The sequence below is a fragment of the Oryx dammah genome, unplaced genomic scaffold, assembly GCF_014754425.2.
Source record: "Oryx dammah isolate SB20612 unplaced genomic scaffold, SCBI_Odam_1.1 HiC_scaffold_15, whole genome shotgun sequence".
NCBI classification, from domain to species: domain Eukaryota; kingdom Metazoa; phylum Chordata; class Mammalia; order Artiodactyla; family Bovidae; genus Oryx; species Oryx dammah.
In genome coordinates, this window is record NW_024070199.1 from 19,538,171 (window position 1) to 19,562,161 (window position 23,991).

Here is a 23,991-nt window from a genome sequence, read left to right on the forward strand (position 1 = left end):
TGTCCATAGAGTAGATGTAGCCTCTCAGGAATACCCATAATTATTTAGAAATAAATCAGAAAATTCTGTCAAAGGTGGCACATCTACAAAGCTGAGTGGTCCCATATTTTAAAGCTAACCTTTGAAACTTGAAAAGTTGAAATATCAATAATCACAAAATCAGCAATGATAGCAGAGGAAAAAAAAATAAACTGACTTTGCCCAGTGTGTTATTTATATCAACACCAGACTGAATGCATTTGTGAGCATCAAAGTGAAGCACTGAGAAGAGACTTACCCACAGTTAAGATGCTCAGCTAAAATTTAAACTCAGATCTAACAGGAATTCAACCATCAAGGCAATGAACACTATTAATTCAGAAAGTGGACCCAGCCTTCTCGGATGCAGGAAGCCAAGATCTTTTGGTAAAAAAATATAAAATAAAATAAATGGAGTAAATAAATGTTTAAACTGCCAGTCTTGGAAACTGCTTCAAGAGAAGCTCTCTATCCAGGTGACCTCTATCTTTCACTGGAGCAAGTACCAATCCCAAGGATGCCACTGAATTCATGCAGGTAGAATCAGGGTGTAAGCTGAATAGGAACAGCAGTAATACTGTGAAAAGGAGGGGAAAATGTGGGCCATAAGAAAATGCCAGAACTTGACTGAAGGAAATTATTGCTTAATGGTACATCTGGATTTTAGAGCCAGATAAACTTTGATTGAAATCCAGTCTCCTCTTTTCATTATTGGGATTGAAACTAAGCATGCTAACTTAACTCAGTTTCATTATTTTTTCCTGTAAGTTAGAATTTTATAACATTTGCTCTACTGGGTTGCTATAAAGATGAGAGGTAATATATACAAAAAATCGAACACAGTATCCACCCCCATAGAGTAGGTACTAGAAGTGGCTTTGTTATACAGATTTTCCTCGACTTACAAAAGAAGTCCTTAAAATCCACCTTAACTTGAAAATATCATCAGACAAAAATGCATTTAACGTGACTAACATATTGAATATAATAGCTTAGCCTAGCTTACCTCAAACATGCTCAGAACACTTACATTAGTGTTGGGCAAATTCATCTAACACAAAACCTATTTTGTAATATATTGATGAATATTTCATGTAATTTATTGACTAATGTGCTGGAAGCGGGGCTTCCCTGGTGGCTCAGTGGTAAAGAATCTGCCTGCCAATGCAGGAGACGTGGGTTTGAGTCCTGGGTTGAGACGATCCCCTGGAGAAAGAAATGGCAACCTACTCCAGTATTCTTGCCTGGAGAATTCCATGGACAGAGAAGCCTGGTGGGCTATAGCCTATGGGGTCACACACAACTTAGAGACTCAACAACAACAAGAGTACTGAAAGTGAAAGACAAAATGGTTCTTTGGGATACAGAATTGGTTTTAAGTGTACTGCATATCACTAACTCAGAAAAAGACCAAAATTCAAAGGTAAAAGTGATGTTTCTACTGAATGCTTATAGCTTTTGCACCATTGTAAAGTCAAAAAATTCATAAATCAAACAAACTGTAATTTGGGAAATGATTATTATAGACTTGTATAAAGCATCATATCCTTGAAAACAGAAGAGTCAGAAAGATAAGTTTCAAAAGTTAAATGAACTCTTCCATACATAGAAGAAATAATTGGATAATTTTAAAATGAAAGATTCCATTTTGAAACCTCAAAGATTAAAAAAAAAAAAGAAAAAAAAGAAAGAAGTCATTGCTTTTTATTTGGATTGAATAAAGAGAAACTCTCTCATAAAGAACCTGAGCATTAGGAGAAAGTCTCTGACATTTACTGTATCAAAGATTCTGCTCACTTTACTGCTTTCACTGTTTGAAATGTGGATCACAGGAAAAATGTTTCTCATAATTTCAAGACTCTAAATAACAGTACTATAGTTTGAAAAGACTAAAATGTTGATTCATATAACATCTTCCCCTCCTTTCCTACAAAAGAAAATAACTAGAAAATTATTTACTTAAAAGGGAATAATTTAGTTTTTTTTGATGGTCAGTAAAAAAGTCTGCTAGTAGCTACATTAATTCTACCACATCATGAGATCCTGGAAGATATGGCTATTTAATCAGTTGTTCTTTGACCCCCTTATAACACAGACCTGAAGTTTTGGACACTTAACTCAAACATATATATTAAATGTGGTGCTGAGCTTATCATGACAGATAATAAAATGTAAGAAATACTTAGCAGGGTAGTAGTGATTTTCAGAAAAGAAAACTTTTAAAAGTATTGTACACCTAAATAAAAGTTGTACAGATTGAAAGACAAATAAAAATTATTTAAAGAATTAAAGCATCTGTTTGTACTTAGAACAGTAAATACAATAAGTGATTATAATAAAGATTTTGGCATTGGTCTCTGAATTTTAAGCATTTTCTCCATATCATGATGCAATATTACTAACATATATTTACCAGTTATTCCCATAAATTTTGTATATATCATATAGAAACTGCCCTGGAGATATAGAAAAGGACATTGTGTCCAACTGAAAGGTATAGCTTTGATGTTAAATGTAAATTTATAATGAAAAAGATTCTTGAAAATGTGGTAGCCAAAAGCACAGGATATATTATCTGAATTTTGAATACGATTTGCTTCAGTTCAGTTCAGTCACTCAGTTGTGTCCAACTCTTTTTGACCCCATGAATCGCTCCCAGCAGGCCTCCCTGTCCATCACCAACTCCCGGAGTTCACTCAAACTCATGTCCATAGAGTCGGTGATGCCTTCCAGCCTTCTCATCCTCTGTTGTCCCCTTCTCCTCCTGCCCCCAATCCCTCCCAGCATCAGAGTCTTTTCCAATGAGTCAACTCTTCGCATGAGGTGGCCAAAGTACTGGGGCTTCAGCTTTAGCATCATTCGTTTCAAAGAACACAAAGGACTGATCTCCTTCAGAATGGACTGGTTGGATATCCTCACAGTCCAAGGGACTCTTGAGAGTCTTCTCCAACACCACAGTTCAAAAGCATCAATTCTTTGGTGCTCAGCCTTCTTCACAGTCCAACTCTCACATCCATACATGACTACTGGAAAAGCCATAGCCTTGACTAGATGGACCTTAGTCGGCAAAGTAATGTCTCTGCTTTTGAATATGCTATCTAGGTTGGTCATAACTTTTCTTCCAAGGAGTAAGTGTCTTTTAATTTCATGGCTGCAGTCACCATCCGCAGTGATTTTGGAGCCCCCCAAAATAAAGTCTGACACTGTTTCCACTGTTTCCCCATCTATTTCCCATGAAGTGATGGGACTGGATGCCATGATCTTCATTTTCTGAATGTTGAGCTTTAAGCCAACTTTTTCATTCTCCTCTTTCACTTTCACCAAGAGGCTTTTGAGTTCCTCTTCACTTTCTGCCATAAGGGTGGTGTCATCTGCATATCTGAGGTTATTGATATTTCTCCTGGCTTATTTAACCAAAATTGACAATAACGCAAAATCATAGATTTAGCATAGGATCACTAAGGCAGCTTGCACCTTTAAGATTCCATTATTCTTTTAAAATATTAATAAGAATTTCATATGTGAGAAAAAGAGTAGCATCAAAGATCATTACACATTATTTTATTTTAATAAATTCCACAGTTGAGGAAAATAGTAAGACATTGTTTTGGAACTCCTGTGTGTGACCTGTCATTTAAACATACAAGTACATATGTTAAATAAGCATTTGTACATACACATCTGCAGTTCAAAGGAGTAGGCTGAGCAGAAAATATGAACATGGAAAGTTTATAGAAGGAGTATCAAATACTGGAACAGACTACATGTTCTGCAAACAATTTCCTCAGTAAGTCATGAATAGAACATATAAACGGTAATTCTCATTAAAAATTACCATCTCTACAATACACTGTTTTATATTTGATAATATAATTTATTAAAAAACAATATTTAGAACAAAGAGATAAAACTTAGGATTTGAGTTTCACACCATACTATGCATATATATATATATATATATGGTACATAATCAATATTTATTGATTAAATACATATGCATGACACATTATAATTAAAGGGATGGACAAATTACTGAAGATAAAGAACACAGATGAAGATAAAATATAATTGGAGATGTAGCTAGAGATATTCCATATATAAATTCAATTTCTGTTTCTCATCTCTTATTTTTACTCATACTTTTTGTAAGTCATGGTGCTTCAAGGGCTTGTGAACACATAACCAAACTTTCCTTCAGAACTCACTGCCCAGTTCTAATTATCCTACCTTGTTTTTGAGGTTTCTTTGTAATTGGTGGAAATAACATCTAGTTAGGATAATTAGTGAATAAATCCAGGTTATTCCACTCAGGTGGTATCTCAGCCACCAGCTCATGCAGAGATCAGGCCTTGCACAGAGGCAGGAATCAGCAGTAACAGGCTTTCGATACCAGTGATTATGCTGATGCCCCAGGTATACCATAATTAAGTATGCTGCATCGAAAACTAGTTTCATTAGCTATAAGGACAATTATTAAATATGAACCTGACTTTTTCATCTGTATTTAACATACTGCAAAGCATATACATGTGAGGGAAGGACCTTGCAGAGGAAATAAATAGAGGAGGGTATTAAAAGCAGAATCATGAAAACTGTGATTAAAAACAAATAAGTTAGAAATAGTGAGCACTTTACCCCACAGTCCCATCAACTACTCATGCTGATACTTTAATAAATATAAATGAAAAGTCCCTTTGCAACAGTATGCAATTGTCTCTATTTTAGCATGAATTCACAATGATCATAATAATTATGGTGATTAGAGAAAACATTAATGAGATCCTGACTATGAGACAGTGATGGTTTTCAGCACTTTCCATACATTTAAGCTTTCACTCTGTATCTGTGAGGTAGGTATAATAACTGTTTCTATTTTACAGTTGGAGGAAATAAGAATGAGCCTCCCCAAACTGCTGAATTTGCAACCAACACACATTCGTCTCAATTTCTTTTAGCTTCAAATCTTAAGTCATGGAAAAAAAATGCAACCAATACTTAAATATTGAGCCTGAGCTTTTGGGAGATATGAAATAGTAAAAAATAATTTTATAGGCACTTAATTGGCCAGAGTTTCAGAAGGATGTCCAATTATAGTTGTTGAAATAATAAGTTCTTTTGTTAATCATTTAGGGCATCAAGGAGCACAGGTCAGAGCTTGTGTAACTTGAGTTAACAGGAATATCCAGTTAACCCACTTATTCCTCAATTGTGTTGATTGACTAGACCCAAATTAGGTAAGAAAAACTGTCAATCCTTTTGTGTTTTAGTGGCAGTCATTATTTCCCAAGTGTACAAATCCTACTAAAAAATGTACAAGTGGAATCATTATATTTGTTCATACAGCAGTTTTTTTGCTGAATATTTGATTTATCACAAAAATATCTAAAAGAAAATGTAGGTGAATATTAAACTCATTCCAGGAAAGAGATGGTCTTTCTAACTATTAAATCAATAGTTACATAGGTAATAGCTAGCTAGCTAGCTGATTGATAGATAAATTTCTTTAGGCAAGAGGCAGGTGTTATAAATAAGAGGCCATTAATATAACGTTCACCAAAACATTTTGGTATCATGAGAAACTTTGTGTCTATAGTAATTCATAAGTAAAACATAATACAGTCCATCTACAGAGAGGTTGGGACTGTATTTGTTAGATATGCTTATATATTCCAGATTTTCCCATGGTAAGATAATAGAACACAATTCTATTATTTTCTTCTCAGTTTTCTGTTCCTATATTAAACATGCATACATACATACAATTGTAATTGGGAAATAACATTTACCCTTTAAAAGGTCTTATTACATATATGTAATATGTTACATGTATATCTTTATTCATGAAATCATAAAATATAAATCATGAAAAATATGCTTCTCGTTTTTAGGTTTCTCTGAGACACACATTATAATATCTTTGCAACTCTGAGGGATTTTTGAGAGCTTACATAAAAATGTAATTATGTACTAAGAGAATTAGTACATAATGGGGGACACTATATACTAATGTCCCCCATCATGAATTAGTACACAGTGGGGGACACGTGTTCCCACCAAGCAAACATAAGTTAATACAGTGTTGTGCTCAATGCCATGACCCTTGAGTCTACCTGAAGAGCTAAAACTTAAAGCTTATAAACACAAACTCAAATAACTGCACTTGGAGAATGTTAACAGGATGTTATACTATGGTTTCTGTGAGTTATAAATAACTACTGTCAACTTGAAACAATGCAACCACACAAAGCATCAGCATAGATTTTTAAGGCTCCAACTTTTCATCTGTGAAAGAAGAATGCAGGCTTCCCTGATGGCTCAGTGGTGAAGAGTCTCCCTGTCAATGCAGGAGACTCGGATTCAATCCCTGATCTGGGAAGATCCCACAGGCCCTGGAGAAACAAAGTCCATGCACCACATCTGCTGAGGCTGTGAGCAGCAACTACTGAAGACTGTGTACCTAGAGCCTGTGCTCTGCCACAAGAGAAGAGAAGAGCACAAGAAAAGAGCACAATGAGAAACCCACACAAGGCAACTAGAGAGCAGCCCCTGTGTGTGTATGTGTACGTGTATGTGTGCGCACACCCTTGCTTAGTCGCGTCCAACTCCTGCGACCCCAAAGACTGTAGCCTGCCAGGCTCCTCTGTCCACGGAATTCTCCAGGCAAGAACTTGCCTCGACTAGAGAGAAAGCCTGCGTAGCAACAAAGACCCAGCACAATAAAATAAAATAAAATTGAAAAAAAAAAAACAAAAGGGAAGGAGAAGGGCAGGCTAGATGCTGTCTGAAACCTCACTTTTTGTGCATATAATATACGCCGGTAGAATCCTAGCCATACTTTTATCATATATAAGGATTTCTTTATCTTATATAATTTTTCATCTTCATCCTAATCATATTATAACAACATGCTAGGATTGAACTGACCACAGGATCATCTAGTCAAGTTCATTAAATGTCCTAATAAAATGTCAGACTCTTCTGCCGATATACATTAATACTCCCAAGTAAACAAGGATGTCTTCACAGGTCACAAGCCACTTTAAATTACTCATTTCCACATTTCCAAACAAGGTCCACATTTTAGCAATTCGCGTATTGCACTTACAATCAAAACTGATGCACCTTTTAAAAACATCATTAATCATAAATCCACCTACTCATTCATTTATTCAAGCCTTAGATTGTTAACTCCTTCTCTGCACCCTGCTCCCTTCTTTTCTGCCCTGAAGAATTTAGAGTGTAGCAGTTCAGCAGTTCCTCAGAATGCAGCAGATAGGTTAACAGTCAGGTTAAAGACAGTTAAAGACTGTTAAAGACAGTCAGGTTAACAGAAACTAACCAGCAATGTGATAGAATTCAAACAGAGAGGTAGTTACAGCCCGTGATGGCACAGATAAGTAAGTCAATCAATTTACATCGGAAGTATCTGCAAAGACTTCACAGAGGTGTCCTTCAAAAAGGAATTCTATTTACCTGAATTGTGTCTGACTCTAGGAAACACATGGGTTTGAGGCATGATACCTATAGACATTTGGAAAAGGCCCTACTCTTACTTTCACTACACTTCGGCAAAGTTGTGGAATTCCTATTAGGATCAAGTTTACTGTTTCATAAAAAGCTGATCCCAAATGAGTTCTAATATTTGGACACACAGTTTTCTGCATCAAAATTATGTTAAAAAATAAATGTGACACAGAAGTAAATTTTTGTGAAGATTCTACCTTTCCATGGTCAGGAGCAAACAGTGCAAAAAGAACTATTACTTCACTTAATTATCAAATCACTATGGTCCTTTTTAGGTGGAGGACTCAGACACTCTTGAAAGGAATATGAATTTCATTAAGCCACAGTGTTTGCATGGCTTTTACAGAAAGAGACTGCAATTTGTGATAAAAAGAAATTAGAGATTCTGATTCATTATTGCTCAACAATGAATTCAGCTTGCTTTTGAAAGGAAACGGATGATATGTTTACCTTTCTGTGACATAATCAATGAGCAACTTCCAAAGGCTGGAAGAAGATGTTTACAAAAAAATCTAACTGAGCCAACACTACTAAGTATATACACTGATAACAGTGTACCCTTAGAATTTGTTATTGTCACCATTTTGTCAAAGGAATCTTCAGAGATTCTTAATTAAAAAGTAAGAAGGTTTGGAAGATAATTTTAATTTTAATGATGTAAAGTGATAAATATTTTAAACTGATGAGTGAAATAAAAAGAAAAAAAGTGGAATTAATTTAAGATAGATGAATACCCAGTTAAGGAAACCCACCAGGAAAGCCTGCCTCTCACATAACTGGAAAACAAAAGTTCTGTATCAGCTAACACAAAGGATGTGCTATGTTCTGGTCTATTGATTCTTAAGATATTAAGTGTGAAGTGATTCACCTTTAGTCTCAAGCTTCATGTCTAGGGACGTTTTTAATGTTACAATACCAGACAGGCCTAGGAACTGCACAAATGATACTGCTTATAAAATTTATATTTTATATATTTATCCTTATAAATTTAGATTTCTAAAGATCGTAAGTAATTTAGGAAGCCTTTTTCCTACCAAATTAGGTTTTACTCTCCATCTTACAGAATGTTGATCTCGAAAAGAAAAAAATAATTCCCCTAAAAACGAGGTATCGCTAGAGGACATAGGCAAGGTATTCTTTAGTTATTTTTTTTTAAAAGTTGCCATGTATCGTGAAGTAAATTAGAAACTGGGGATACATAGAGAACAAATAGAAACTTGCCCCTCTCTACCACAGACAAGTTCAATGCAGTGTGATAACTTTTAAGACATGAGAAGTGTAGAGCAGAACCAAAGCGTGTAGAGCAGAGCCAGCACATATAGAGCAGACATTGGTCTAGCTCTGCAAGGAGAGCAGGGATGAAGCAGAGAGGTCCCCAGATGCTGCAGGATAAAGATCCAGGTATGGAGATAAGGCTGTGCCTTATCCGAGCACCAGCAGAAGGCAGGACAGAGACGAGCTGGCGAGATCTCTCAAATAAGATATACCACAGATCCTAAAAGTAAAGAATGTTTGACCTGAGAAGAGTTTCTGGACTGATCAAGAACTCATCACTTAGTTGAATGAATAAAGACAGCTCCAGTTACTTGGTGAGAAAGGATTAACTATTTAAAAGAACAACTACAGTCTTCTGCTTTTTCTATAGCCATGGACTTAGAGTTTTGATCAGATGCATTGTCTATAATACAGTCATGTAGCCCTGACTAATTGCAAATCATGCTAGGGGCTAGAAAATGTGATACCTTGAACAGTGGGTATGTTTCTAGCTAAAAACCATTTGTTCTATTACCAAATAAAAGACTGGGAGAATGGACGTTGGTGGACATATGGTTGCTTCTACCACACTTGCCTTCTTTTAAATTCTGCTGGTGACCAGGAGAGGTAGTGACCAGAAGACAGTATGTCAGTAGGATACACACATAAAGAATAAAATACAATATTTCTACTTAAATCTAGAAAAGTGTGAGATGCATGAACTTTTGAAATTGTCTATAAAAAGTAGTTTGAGATATACAGGTTAAAAAACTAAATTTATCCTAAGCAAATATCATTTAATAGCCCAACTGCAGCACAGGAGAAGGCTATATTTTAATGTCCAAATAATTCAAAATACTTACCAGCACAGTAATTTTTATATGAAAACTTACTCCTCAAACTTGGAAAATATTATAATCTTATTTGGAAATATGATATCAATTGATACTCGAGATTTTTGATGGTTTTATCTTTAAATTATTTATTTAAAAATTATATCTAGTAACATCAGATAACTTTGAATTGTGAATTATAATTCTGTTCATCTCATTTAGAATAAAAGGGTAAGTATAACTTTATTAAAAGCCCAGAGGAGTAGTTTTTCATCATGTCAATGGAGGTATGATTTTATCTAGAAAGAAAAAAATCCATGGAAACATAAGAGGTGTAACATCCAATGTAACAGAAACAGCTCTATGAAGAATGAAAGAGAGGTTTATTTTCTCATGGCTGTAGCAAGACTAGGGAGCTTACCTGCATGTGATATTAAGAAAGATGAAAAGAGACAGTTATTTAGGTGGTTATTTTCACACTTATTTCAAAGTCAATAGTCATGGGACTGGGAGAACTCCAAGGAGAGTGAGAAAAGCACCTTAAATGGAGAAGAAAAATCGAGTGCTTAGTTCCTCCCCCACTTTTCTAGTTCTGTGAAACTCAGCAGCTTGAAAAGTCTCTAAGATTTCATTTTCCCTTTCTCTTTCTTCCATTTCTGAATATGTTCTGTTTCATGGCTGGATTGGGCAAAAGAACTTGCCACCAAGATGTGCACATACACATGTAACGTGTCAGCCATAGCGGCTCAATGACAGTGGCAGTTTTTATTCCTTCTTTGGTGAGAGATTCTTTACTGTTAAAATACGTAAATCTAGCAATAAAACAGTCAACAAATACTTGTTTGGACTTGTTTCTTCTCCTTGCCTATCATGAAAGCCGTACTTATTCCATCCTCTTATACATGCTTAAATGGATTCTCTCCATAAATTTTTCTCATACAGGATCCAGACTGCCAGGAGAAATCAACAACCTCTGATATGCAGATGATACCACTCTAAAGGCAAACAGTGAAAAGGAACTAAAGAGCCTCTTGATGAGAGTGAAAGAGGAGAGTGAAAAAGCTGGCTTAAAACTCAGAATTCAAAAAACTAAGATCATGGCATCCAGTCCCATCACTTCATGGCAAATAAATGGGGAAAAAATAGAAACAGTGACAGACTTTATTTTCTTGAGCTCCAAAATCACTGCAGATGTTGACTGCAACCATGAAATTAAAAGACACTTGCTCCTTGGAAGAAAGGCTATGACCAACCTAGATAGCATATTAAAAAGCAGAGACATCACTTGGCTGACAAAGGTCCATCTAGTCAAAGCTATGGTTTTTCCAGTAGTCATGCATGTATGTGAGAGTTGGACCATAAGGAAGGTTGAGTGCTGAAGAATTAATGTTTTTGAACTATGGTTTTGGAGAAGACTCTTGACAGTCCCTTGGACTGAAGGGAGATCCAACCAGTCCATCCTAAAGGAAATCAGTCCTGAATGTTCATGGGAAGGACTGATGCTGAAGCTGAGGCTTCAGCCTTTGGCCACCTGTGAAGAGCTGACTCACTGGAAAAGACCCTGATGCTGGGAAAGACAGAGGGCAGGAGGAGAAGGGGACGACAGAGGATGAGATGGTTGGATGGCATCACTGACTCAAATGGACATGAGTTTCAGCAAACTCCGGGAGATGGTGAAGGACAGGGAAGCCTGGTGTGCTCGAGTGCATGAGGTCACAAAGAGTTGGACACGACTGAGAGAGTGAACAACAACTAGTTGTGGAATCTTTACAACACTCTCCCCCACTTATATGCAGTCTGTGTCCTTGAGTAAAGACTACTTAAGGTTAAGGGGATGGAACTCTTTTCAAGATAGGACATTATGATGGTTAGGCAGTAGTTTCCAGTGCTGATGTTGGTTTGGATCCTTGATGCAAAAAGGAGGGATAACGGGGTGAAGAAAAGTTGCTCAGTCATGTCTGACTCTTTGCAACCCCACAGACTGTATAGCCTGTCAGACTCCTCTCTCCATGGAATTCTCCAGACAAGAATACTGAAGTGGGTAGCCATTTCCTTCTCCAAGGGATCTTTCCAACCCAGGGACAGACCTGGGTCTTCTGCATTGCAGGCAGAGTCTTTGCCTGCTGAGCTACCAGGGAAGTCCAGTGGAGTAAAGGAGGGACTGAGAAGCATATACGAAAGAATGATGAACCTCCAAAGACTGAAAACAAAGCAGTTCTTCTATTTTCTTGCAGATATAGAGAAGATCATTTACTTAGTATCATGTGACTAAAGCTTCCCTAGTGTCATTTTTATTGAGAATATGAATGTGGCAAGTAAACATAAAATGAGAGAAGCTAAGATCCTTAATATGTTTGTTATGAAGGTGTAATTATGTACAAGGGAGCATTCTTAACAAAGATATGGTGATGCAAATACATCATTCACGACTTGGGACTTGAAATGATTAAAGTATTACTTACATGCTCTGATCTGAGGGTTAGTTAGAAAATGAGTGAGGCTAACAGGGACTAATAGAAGTGTTTGATGGTTTTCTTTACACATTTTACTCTATCAATCCAATAGCTCGTTACTCTTTTGCAAGCAATCTTTCTTTCCTGTGGGAAACCATCTAAATTTTGAGTCAAGTTGATCCCATCAGGAAAGGATAGAAATGTGACTCAGACTTGGCCAAAGTGCTCATTCCCCTGGCCATGGTGACTGATTTAGGCATATGGATAATTTAGACTCTTTCCTGGGATTTTTTCTGCTCATGCAATCTAAAAAGGCAGTCTCGCTTGGCTGTTTTTGCTAAGCTGGTAGAATATTAGTTAAACGGTTCTTGGACTTCTTGTTTGCCATGTGGAGAGAGACGCAAAGAGAGATGGAATGAGACTGTCTATAAGTTATAGAAACAGAGTCCTGTCTTACCTTGGTATTTTTATTTAAGTGAAGTATGGAATTTTAGTGTATTTGTGTTTAAGACCATTCCCTAAGCAAATATTTGTCCATAGTATTGCTTACTGATGAACCCATTCTATCTCAGAACCCAATGAGAATAATAACTATGATGATGATAATAATTTCCTTTTGTTACAAGCTAAATGTCTAAGCATATGCTAAATGTCTTTCATACTTTGTTTTTTCATTTACTAAATCAACAATATTCTGAGGTGTTTAAAACTTATAATGTTTTACAGAAGATGCAAAATTAATAAACAAAACATTCCTCTTACCTGAAGCATGAGAGAATAATAGATATTCTTTATCACAGAAAAGAAACGGTGACCAAGATGCAGTCAGGGGCACAAGACATAATTTCAAAGGGAAATTATTCCTAAAATTGGGGACAATGTTAGCATCTAGGCAACATTCTCAAGAAGAAAGTTAGAACTTGGTGGAATTAACTGATTGCAACAGTAAATAAAATGAGATTTTAGGTAGACTGTAATCTCTCATAAGCAGTCCTGATTTATTTCAGAAATGCTGAGTAAAATTTCTGTGTCCTTGTAAACCAGAAAGTTTGTTGTAATTGTATCTGATAGTGGAACTTTTCAGATTTATTTTTCTGTTTTTTTTACCCTTGGCTGTGTCAATCAGTTTGGCTGCTTCCAACCCATTTTTTATAACATATACTTACAGCATTGATTTTAGGACAAAAAAAAAATATTCTTTGCAAGTTAACTGGCCTGAAATTGGATTCAAGGCCTAGCGTGCTGTGATTCATGGGGTCGCAAAGAGTCGGACATGACTGAGCGACTGAACTGAGCTGAACTGACAATCATAAAAATTAACTACTTCCTTCACAGCAACAAACATCTTAAAATCTTTTCATCTACAAGAAAACTTCTGAAGTATTCACCTCTTTTAAGCTTGCTTTCTTGATTATGAATAAATAGCCTTAAGTTCTAAGCACTTTTCTTTTGAAACTCACCCTTCAGTGACATTTTCAGTGGCCACCACACTGAAGAATGTTATTGCCTTCATCTGCCCCTTTACAATATTTTATTGTAAAATGCTAATGCTAATTTCAATCTGTTTTTATTGTAGATAAATAAAATCCATGGCTCCTCTGTCCATGGGATTCGCCAGGCAAGAATACTAGAGTGGGTTGCCATGCCCTCCTCCAGGGGATCTTCCTGATCCAGGGATCAAGTCGGTGTCTCTTATGTCTCTTGTATTGGCAGGTGGGTTCTTTACTACTAGTGCCACCTGGGAAGCCCAACAAACCTTACATATGCATCTAAATAAGCAGTATTAAAAGTACTTCCATAAACAGATTTGCATCTAATAAAACTGTTTCTCTTTCACTATTAAAACAGATTAAGACTTACAGCTAATAAAATGTTCCCTCCTTTCCTGTTCAAAAAAAAAAAAATGCCTAAGCTGTTTACCTAAAATATATAAAATGGCATAGATGGTAGGTAGGTAGAGTTGTTTGAATTGTATCACCCTAAAATTCATGTCTATCTGGAACCTCAAGTTGTGCTCTTATTTATAAAAAGTGTTTCTGTACATGTAATTAAGATAAAATCAAGTTATACCGGACTATGGTGGGTCCCAAATCCAATAACAGGTGTCCATAAAGAAGAGGAGAAAAAAAAGAGATTCACAGACAAGGCTACAGGAAGATGGAGAGATTCTTGACAAGCTGAAGAATGTCAAGGATTGCCAGGAGGCACCAGGAAGTAGGAAGCAGTGAAGCACGATTACTCTCCAGAACCTTCAGAAGGAGCACGGCCTTGTTGCACTTTTTTCATTTTAGACTTCTATCCTTTGAACTGTGAGAGAGTACACTCTTATTATTCTAAGCCACCCAGTTTATGTTACTTTATTTCAGTAGCCCTAGGATTTAGTACACATGGGTTACAATAAACTTTAGACACGAGATACACAATTAACCAAGATAACCAGTTGGCCAACATTTCTCAGAAATAATCACTTTAATAAAGGGAGAAAGTTGTAATGAAATTATTTGAAAACATCTCAGGCATGTCCTGGACTCAGTACATATTTGACTCAAAATGATTCATCTGTAGGCAAGCATGAGAATCCATCTCAGAATGGGGACCCTGGAGCACTCTATCACATTATGAAATATCCCATCAGTTTCACTTGAGTGTGCTTATTGAGGCAAGAAGACAGAATAATTTATTTTACCGACACTTGCAGCCACAAGAATTGAACGAAAATGGGTTTTCTTCTTAAACTTTACTAGAGCTTTCTCTAGACCAGAGGTTATTGACCTTTATTATTTTTTGTTTCAGTCATGGACTCTCCCTGAGAATCTATATCCTGTCTTTGAAAAATACAGTATGTACCTTCATGGTTTTTTTTTCCTGTTATCTAATAATCTCAGGATGGTCAGATACTCCCTGATATCTTTCAGGGTCTCTAACCATCCCTATTGAAGAGAATAGCAAACTAGGGAAACTAGCTTCCATCTCCAAATGTGGACACAGTGGCCAATGTTTATTCAGTTTATTGAATTCACTGGTGCTAAGGACAGGCTAAACTATGGTCTTCTTTTACTCTCATGTAAACAGAATTCTGGCCCTGTGTTGTATGTGTCTGAAAAAATCTGAATTATAACATTTTAGGGAAAATAGGATTATAACTTTGAGGAGTCAGCATCTAGTTGAGGAAATAATTCATACAAAAGCAAAGCTAAAATCAGATGATAAAAGATGGGTAAGAGGCTACATATACACACAATATATTGTAATATACACACATGTACACAAGTATATACAGTATAAATGTACTTGAAGCATATCTCTCAACTACTCAAAACCCTTCAATGATGGCTTAACTTCTATTCAAGTTAGTTGGCACAGACTCTATTTCTTTTTTAAGAAAAATTAATACACACACAACTACATTTTGTAACATTGTATCCACAATGTGAGCAGTTTTTCATAGTGTTAATCCCCTTTTCCCAAGGAAAAATTAAAGCAAACAAGTTAGAAATAAAACAAACAAATCCTCTCTGTTTCTAAAGTTCACTGCAGCTCTTGGGAAAACAAATCTTAGTTTACGTTTGCTAATTAGACATGATCCCTTAAAAATGTAGATACAGCAATTAGTTACATGGGTTAGATGTTATCCATTGTCTGATGCACAGGGTTATGGTTATGCGATCCTGGAGTCACCTGTGATAGAAAGGTAATGTTGGCTGGCAGCTTCTTAATCTTGGCAGAGGTAGCCCTGCCCTGAAACAGCCAGCTCTGAGGTTTGTTTGTGGAGTTGTTCCTAAAGCTTAGTCTACAAACTGAATGTACACCTCTCCTAACACATTGCTGAGGTCTCTAAATGGCTTAATAAGTCATTTTCTTATCAGAGGTTGCTTTTTTTTTCATATCTGAGAACAGTAACTGACACGTGGCTCCCAAAAACCCATGTTTTTCTTTTCATATAACTGCATATGTGTCAATGGTTGTTTGGAATTCTTTGAAAATCCACAGATTGGCCAGTGACTTGACCTCTAGCAAAGACTTTCCCCCAGGCTTTATAACAATAGAAATAGATGAAAACATTAAAGAAGATTAAATCAGTTATTAATAGGAGATAGAGAGGGCAGTCCTGGGTGTTCTTTGCAAGGAATGATGCTAAAGCTGAAACTCCAGTACTTTGGCCACCTCATGCGAAGAGTTGACTCATTGGAAAAGACTCTGATGCTGGGAGGGATTGGGGGCAGGAGGAGAAGGGGACGACAGAGGATGAGATGGCAGGATGGCATCACTGACTAGATGGACGTGAGTCTGATTGAACTCCGGGAGTTGGTGATGGACAGGGAGGCCTGGCATGCTGCAATTCATGGGGTCACAAAGAGTTGGACACAACTGAGCGAATGAACTGAACTGAACTGAACTGAGAGAGGGCAGGTTAATATTTCAAAGTTGGGTTAAACTATATGAGTCATGGGAAAAACACAGGAGCAAAATAACTGAAAGACCAGAAAGAAAGGAAATCAGAGAAAACCTGCTATACAGAGTAGTTTTGACACATCTGATTTCTACCACTGGACAGAGTAAGGTTCAAATTTATGGTGCCTCACTTCATTATTACTATTTTTAAAAAACATGATTTCTATTTTTATTCTTACCTTGAACTATCCTGAATAATTTTCATGGAAACAATCAATCATAAGAATCTATACGAAAACTAACCATCACAGAAAACCAAAGGGGGGGGGGGGGGTAAGCAAAATATCAATAATCTCAGATATGCAGAATGTGAAGAGGAACTAAAGAGCCTCTTACTGAAGGTTAAAGAGGAGAGTGAAAAAGTTGGCTTAAAGCTCAACATTCAGAAAATGAAGATCATGGCATCTGGTCCCATCACTTTATGGCAAATAGATGGGGAAACAGTGGAAACAGTGGCTGACTTTATTTTTCTGGGCTCCAAAATCACTGCAGATGGTGACTGCAGCCAGGAAATTAAAAGGCTTACTCCTTGGAAGGAAAGTTACGACCAACCTAGACAGCATATTGAAAAGCAGAGACATTACTTTGCCAACAAAGGTCCGTCTAGTCAAGGCTATGGTTTTTCCAGTGGTCATGTATGGATGCGAGAGTTGGACTATGAAGAAAGCTGAGTGCCAAAGAACTGATGCTTTTAAACTGTGGTGTTGGAGAAAACTCTTGAGAGTCCCTTGGACTGTGAGGATATCCAACCAGTCCATTCTAAAGGACATCAGTCCTGGGTGTTTGCTGAAACTCCATTACTTAGGCCACCTCATGCGAAGAGTTGACTCATTTGAAAAGACCCTGATGCTAGGAAAGATTGAGGGCAGGAGGAGAGGGGGATGACAGAGGATGAGATGGTTGGATGGCATCACTGATTCAATGGACATGGGTTTGGGTGGTCTCTGGGAGTTGGTGATGGACAGAGAGGCCTGGCGTGCTGCAGTTCATGGGGTCGCAAAGAGTCAGACACGACTGAGCGACTGAACTGAACTGAACTGAACTGAACTCACTAATTTAATACAGAATATAATTTAATATAGTATCAATATATGTTTTAATATGAATCTAATTCTAGTATTACTGGGCTTCCCAGGTGGCACTAGTGGTTAAAAATTCACCCGCAAATGCAAGAGATGTAGGAGACACAGGTTCAATTCCTGGGTTGGGAAGATCCCCTGGAGTAGGAAATGGCAACGTACTCCAGTATTCTTGCCAGGAAAATTCCATGGAGAAAGGAACCCAGCAGGCTGCAGTCCATGGGGCCACAGAGAGTTAAACAGGACTCAGCACAGTTCAAATATTTCCAGCTATGTGTTCCTTTAAAAAATTCTGAATATTATCAAAATTTCACATTTCATTAAGGGGTTTCAAGCAAATCAGAAATGCTTATCCCAATGCTTAATTTTTCCTCATATTTCAATAATTATGTATTATCCTATTTCTCCCCTGAGCCTTTCCTATGTCTAGGACCACTATGTGAGAGTTGCTCAGTCATGTCCGACTCTTTGCAACACCATGGACTATATAGTCCATGGAATTCTCTAGACCAGAATCCTGGAGTGGGTAGCCTTTCCTTTCTCCAGTGGATCTCCCCAAACCCAGGATCAAACCAAGGTCTCCCGCATTACAGGCGGATTCTTTACCAGCTGAACCACAAAGGAAGCCCCAAATAACTAGTCTGGGTGGCCTATCCCTTCTCCAACAGATCTTCCTGACCCAGGAATTGAACTGGGGTCTCCTGCATTGCAGGCAGATTCTTTACTAACTAGAAAGACTTATTTTATTCTATAAGAAACCACAGATAAAATTAAGAAAATTAGAAGTGACAATGGAGGGAAGTTGTTTTAAATGTGCAAATCAAAGAGAATTCTAAGCTTTGGTGCAACTTTTCATATTTGTTATAACTATATAATACCCAAATACAAAATGTAAAATAAATGATTAAGTGTAAAAATGGATGACTTTGGCTCAGATCATAAACTCTTACTGCAAAATTCAGACTGAAATTGAAGAATGTAGGGGGGAAAAAAAAAAAACAAAAAACACTAGGCCATTCATGTATGACCTAAATCAAATTCCTTACAATTATACAGTGGAAGTGACAAATAGATTCAAGGGATTAGATCTGATAGACAGAGTGCCTGAAGAACTATGGCTGGAGGTTCATGATATTGTACAGGAGGCAGGGATCAAGACCATCCCCAAGAAAAATAAATGCAAAAAGGCAAAATGGTTATCTGAGGGGGCCTTACAAATAGCTGTGAAGAGAAGTGAAAAGCAAAGGAGAAAAGGAAAGATATATCCATTTGAATGAAGAGTTCCAAAGAACAGCAAGGGGAGATAAGAAAGCCTTTCTCAGTGATCAATGCAAAGAAATAGAGGAAAACAACAGAACAGGAAAGACTACAGATCTCTTCAAGAGAATTAGAGATACCAAGGGAACATTTCATTCAAAGATGGCAACAATAAAGGACAGAAATGGTACGGACCTAACAGAAGCAGATGTTAAGAAGAAGTGGCAAGAATACATGAAAGAACTATAAAAAAAAGATCTTAATGACCCATATAATCACAATGGTGTGATCACTCACCTAGAGCCAGAAATCATTCAGGAGACTTCAGTCTTCTCCCCCAAATCCCTTTAATATGCGTATGAGCTCCCTCATCTCTTCACATTTTGTTTAATCAATTTACCTTTTTATTTTCTTACTTCTGAACAAAAATCTTTTGGGCAGTGGACGTCCATATAGTTTTACTGTGTAGAGTATGGATCCATTATTCTGTTCAATCTCTACATACTGATTATTTGCCAAAACAATAAATCTAAAATTTCAAGAAATTCATACAAACTAGTTAAATGAAAAGCATTCAGTTTATAAGTTCACCACTAGGTTTTGTTAGAGAAGTCAAGAACTTTTCCTGGTTATCAATTATCATCTTGCAGATTTTCAGTAGGATGAAAGTCAACAGCAAATTTACTTATCAGACTTACATTTGGCAGTCATTACTTCTGAAGAGTTGTACCGCTTTTAGAATTATTCTAATCTACCCACTAGAAAATTAATATTAAACTTAAAACATATCTCCTGGAAGCAAATAAAATTTTTTATTAATCCACATCTGTACCTGTTATGAATAATTTATATTTTTATTATGAAAAAGCTTCCTCATTGGTTGAGTTCTAAATTAAAAAAAATATATCTATGATTAAAAGTTAACTGATAATACATATACAGAGATATAAATTAGCCCATAATCCTCTCATTATTATACAACCAAGTTTATATTGTTGTATGTGTGTGTATGGGTGTCTGTGTACAAACCCAAGTGTATTTCCTTTCCTATTTTAATAACGGTTTTAATTTTGTTTTAAATATTCCTTTTTACCTTAAATGACCCATGGAAAGTTTTAGACTTGAGTAGTCTAGCCCTCTGTGAGCCCCAGTGAACAAGAAATTATCTAGTATGCCCAGTGTTTCAGTAACTCTACTTTCACTATAAACATTAATTCTAGGAAGATTTAGGCCTCAGGAAAAACATTATCAAGTTCATCTCATTAGATTTTCTTCAGAAGAGTTAGAGGAAAAAATCATTAGAAAGAAATGGAAATATAATAGAATCATAAGAAAGCCACTTAAAACTTTTCTTGTTTTCCTTTCTCATTTTTTGCATGTATGATACATTTTTTGCATGTATGATAAATCATTTTAATGTACTCATCAGAGGACAAATGCTAAATCTTGATACCAAAACATTTATAAAGACCATTTTTCAACCTGGCCATAAAAGTAGTATCTATTTAGGAATAATGTAGCTCATCTGTTGCTGAAATGTCACAAAAAAATTGAAGAAGGAAGGAAGGGAGGGAGGGAGTAAGGAAGGAAAGAGAGTAAAGGAGAATAGTAATAGCTAAAGCAATTGACTGAGATTTAAAACTAACCTAGTGGGGTTGATCAAAGAAGATGCATGATTAATTAATAGTTTAATTAATGGTTTAATAGTCCTACATAACTGATTGCAGTCAAGAAAAAAAGGAATACAGAGGTGGAATATAAATGTTAAAAAAAAATTTTAAATTAAGTAGTTGTATAACAAGATAGACAAAAAAGTCAAAAAAGAAAAAAATGCATACAGCATTTTATAGAGTCCTTACATTTTTAAGACTGTAAGGAGAGTAGTTACAACTTATTTGCTTGTGTTCAAGTCTCTTTAGTCTAAAATTATCTCACATAATTTTTTCATTCTAGATCAGCTTTTCCTAACATGAAGTGCATTTCTAATTAACTTTCTTCATCAGCTCCTGTGACAGAATTATATAGATAAAAACATTTATGAAATAAAAATAATTTTTGATATTATCAAAACAAAATATTATTAGAAGGATAAATAAATTGGATATTATAAACTAATAACATTAACACATATGTGATACCACATATCACACATATCACAATTAAATTAGGAATTATGCTCTCTGAAATTCTTAACCTTATAATTTCTCTCCATGAGTGCACAGCTAAAGGCCAAAATCAAATGTGACCAATACTCTAAAGTTTACGGCAAATCAGTATTTGTGTTTGTGCGTATTCTTTGACTTCCATAAAACTCCCTCAATATAAGTCTTACCTCATTCTGGAGATCGCGAATCATTTTGCTCTTTCTTTCCATTTCAGTCTTTAGAAAATTAATCTGAAAATAAAGAGGATACTATGTAGATTCATTTCACATTCATTTCTATAGCTTTTATAAGTTGTTTTTTCACAATTTTTGAAGTATAACCAAATGATTATCTCTGTCAACAAATATGGAAAAAGAACAAAGGATTAAAATTTTCATTAACCAAACTTTTATTGCCCAATTCATAAATACATCTGCTAATTATATAAAAATACTCTTTTTCTTATATAATGAGATACTGTATTTTAATTGAGAAATGCACATTATGACTATGATTCTTTCACCTATATAAAGCTTAATTTTTAAACATATGGTTCCTAAACAGAGCTGGATTCTAGGGTTGGGCCTAGGAATCTCTTTCATTAAAACACTCTCCAGGTATTTCTGACATATGGCCAAGTATGAGAGGAATTGCACAGTGACACTCCTCACCTGAAGCATGGAACCTTATAAATACTGTCCTAAAGAAACCAACAGGTTTCTGCCTATATACAATATTGTTGAAATCTGTAACCAAATGGTAACAAAATCTAAATCAATTTTTGATGGTCAAACTACATATAAAATAGAAGCAGAAGCCTGAGAACTACTATGTCCATCATTTCAGCCATAACAATTTTCAAAGTTAAGTTTGAATCATGAAGATACTGACAGCAACCTGAAAATGTGGGTTATACTCATTATCAATTTGATGGATAAAACAGTTGTCACTAGAAGGACTTGATGACATTCAAAATTAGATATGTGTACAAAGCAGTAGTATACGTCTCCCCCAAAATAGCTTTTATACCCATTTCTATTGTTCTGGGCTGTTATCAACTTACTGGTTACCACTGTTATGGGCTGGACCAACTCTTGTGGTTCTGTTTATCACTGCAAGATGCCTTTAGCAATAACCGTCAGGAAAGTTTGAAAAAAAAAATTAGGGTTTATGACTGATGAGTCCAGGAAATTGCATGGTATAGTTGGAGGGAGTTTGTGAGGAAAGAGAAAGAGAAGGAGTCCATGAACCTGGGGTTCTGCTTTTATTGGGGTGTAAGGGTGGGGGCCTAGGGTTTCAGAATGTTCACTCTTTATTGATGACTTTAAAATATGAGTGGCAATTTAAAGTGCAGAACAGAAAATCACTAAACAAAACAAAAATTAAGAAGCCCCAAAGGTTAGTTAACAAACTTAAATTAAGCAAAACCTCTGGAAAAAAAAAATGGCTCACTGGGGAGCAGAGGTAGGAGGTACAGCTGATTCTTCAAGTCAGTGGTTGGCAAAGTGTTTATTGGAGAAAGGCCTTTTTGAAGTGGTTGCCTCTTTGAAGTGGCCACCACTACAATCAAATTTTTTTAATTAAAAAAATTTTATTGGAGTGTGAGTCAGACACTTAAACTACAAAAAGAAACGCAAACCATCAGGACTCACAATACTCTACCTCAGTACTTAATGGGCACCAGAAAATGTTGCTATGTACAGATTTGTCTTTAGTTTTGGTTATGAACTACTTAAAGCCGTCTTGATTGTATGAATAACCTGGTGTTTCAGTGATGCCATGAAAGTGAGAGTGTTGGTCGCTTAGCCATGTCCAGCTCTCTGGAACTTCATGGACTGTAGCCCGCCAGGCTCCTCCGTCCGTGGGATTTTCCAGGCAAGAATATTGGAGTGGGTTGCCGTTTCCTTCTCCAGGGGATCTTCCCAACCCATGGATCAAACCCAAGTCTCCCACATTGCAGGCAGATTCTTTACCATCTGAGCCATCAGGGTCCATGGGGGCAGTGACCCCATATTATCTTATCAGTGATGCCATAATTTTCCCCAAATCCTCACATTTTGATACTATTTATTATATGTTTTCCATAAGTAACACTTAACTTTAATTAACAGTGTAATGAAGATATACTGCAATGTCAAGACTAAAAAAAGGACAGAGACTTGGGAATGCAATGTTTAATTATTCAGGACCTAAATACATTCAGAATATTAAAAAGTCATAGCATTTTGAAACCACTGGTCTAGAATCCCAGCAGGTTTGAAGATTCCTGGGAAATCAGAAGTGAAACAGTTCTGAGAGACAGAAAATAACACTTATTTACATTGAGTAAAGAATAGATGGCCATAATTCCTTATTCTTAATGAGAGTCAGAGCTTGAAGCTAATTCTTGCCTTTGTACTAATTATGTCTCACTTAGGGCAAGTTAAGCCATAAAAATTAACAAGAGTGGTGAAATGCATCCAGAGAGCATTAATGGATTTAATTACTCCAGCTACACCTGATTGATCATTCTTTCTTGCTGTTTGTTAGGTTTTTCATACAGGACACAAGTTTGTAAGATTTGCTACTCCATTATCTGCTCAGAGACAAAAACAGATGCTCACATGTTCATAAAAAGTACTTGCAAATGGAATTAGATCAAGACAGTTTTATTTTTAATTTTCATTAAAATGCTTTTTCATTTTAATTTTCAAAATTTTGTCTTCTTTTATATTTCTGTGATTTAAAAGTACTATCACCTTCAAGTTTTGTAACGTTTTACTATGGACTTACTGGGGATTCTCAGGTGGTGCTAGTGGTAAAGAACATGCCTGCTAATGCAGGAGACACAAAAGATGCGAGTTTTATCCCTAGGGTTCTGATTGCTGGGTCAGGAGACTCCCCTGTAGGAGGGCATGGCAACCCACTCCAGTATTCTTGCCTGGAGAATCCCATGGACAGAGGATCCTGGCAGGCTGTTAGTGCATAGCGTTGCCCA

At 36.3% G+C, this 23,991-nt stretch overlaps 1 protein-coding gene across 1 annotated transcript in view; it reads right to left on the reverse strand.

Annotated features, from left to right (window-relative positions):
• The window catches only part of LUZP2 (leucine zipper protein 2), a 519,252-nt gene that overhangs the window by 241,568 nt on the left and 253,693 nt on the right, over window positions 1-23,991 (reverse strand). Inside the window, exon 5 of the mRNA XM_040255642.1 lies at window positions 21,203-21,265. Within this exon, the coding sequence (XP_040111576.1) occupies window positions 21,203-21,265 (63 nt within the window). The remainder of the gene's footprint in view (window positions 1-21,202; window positions 21,266-23,991) is intronic.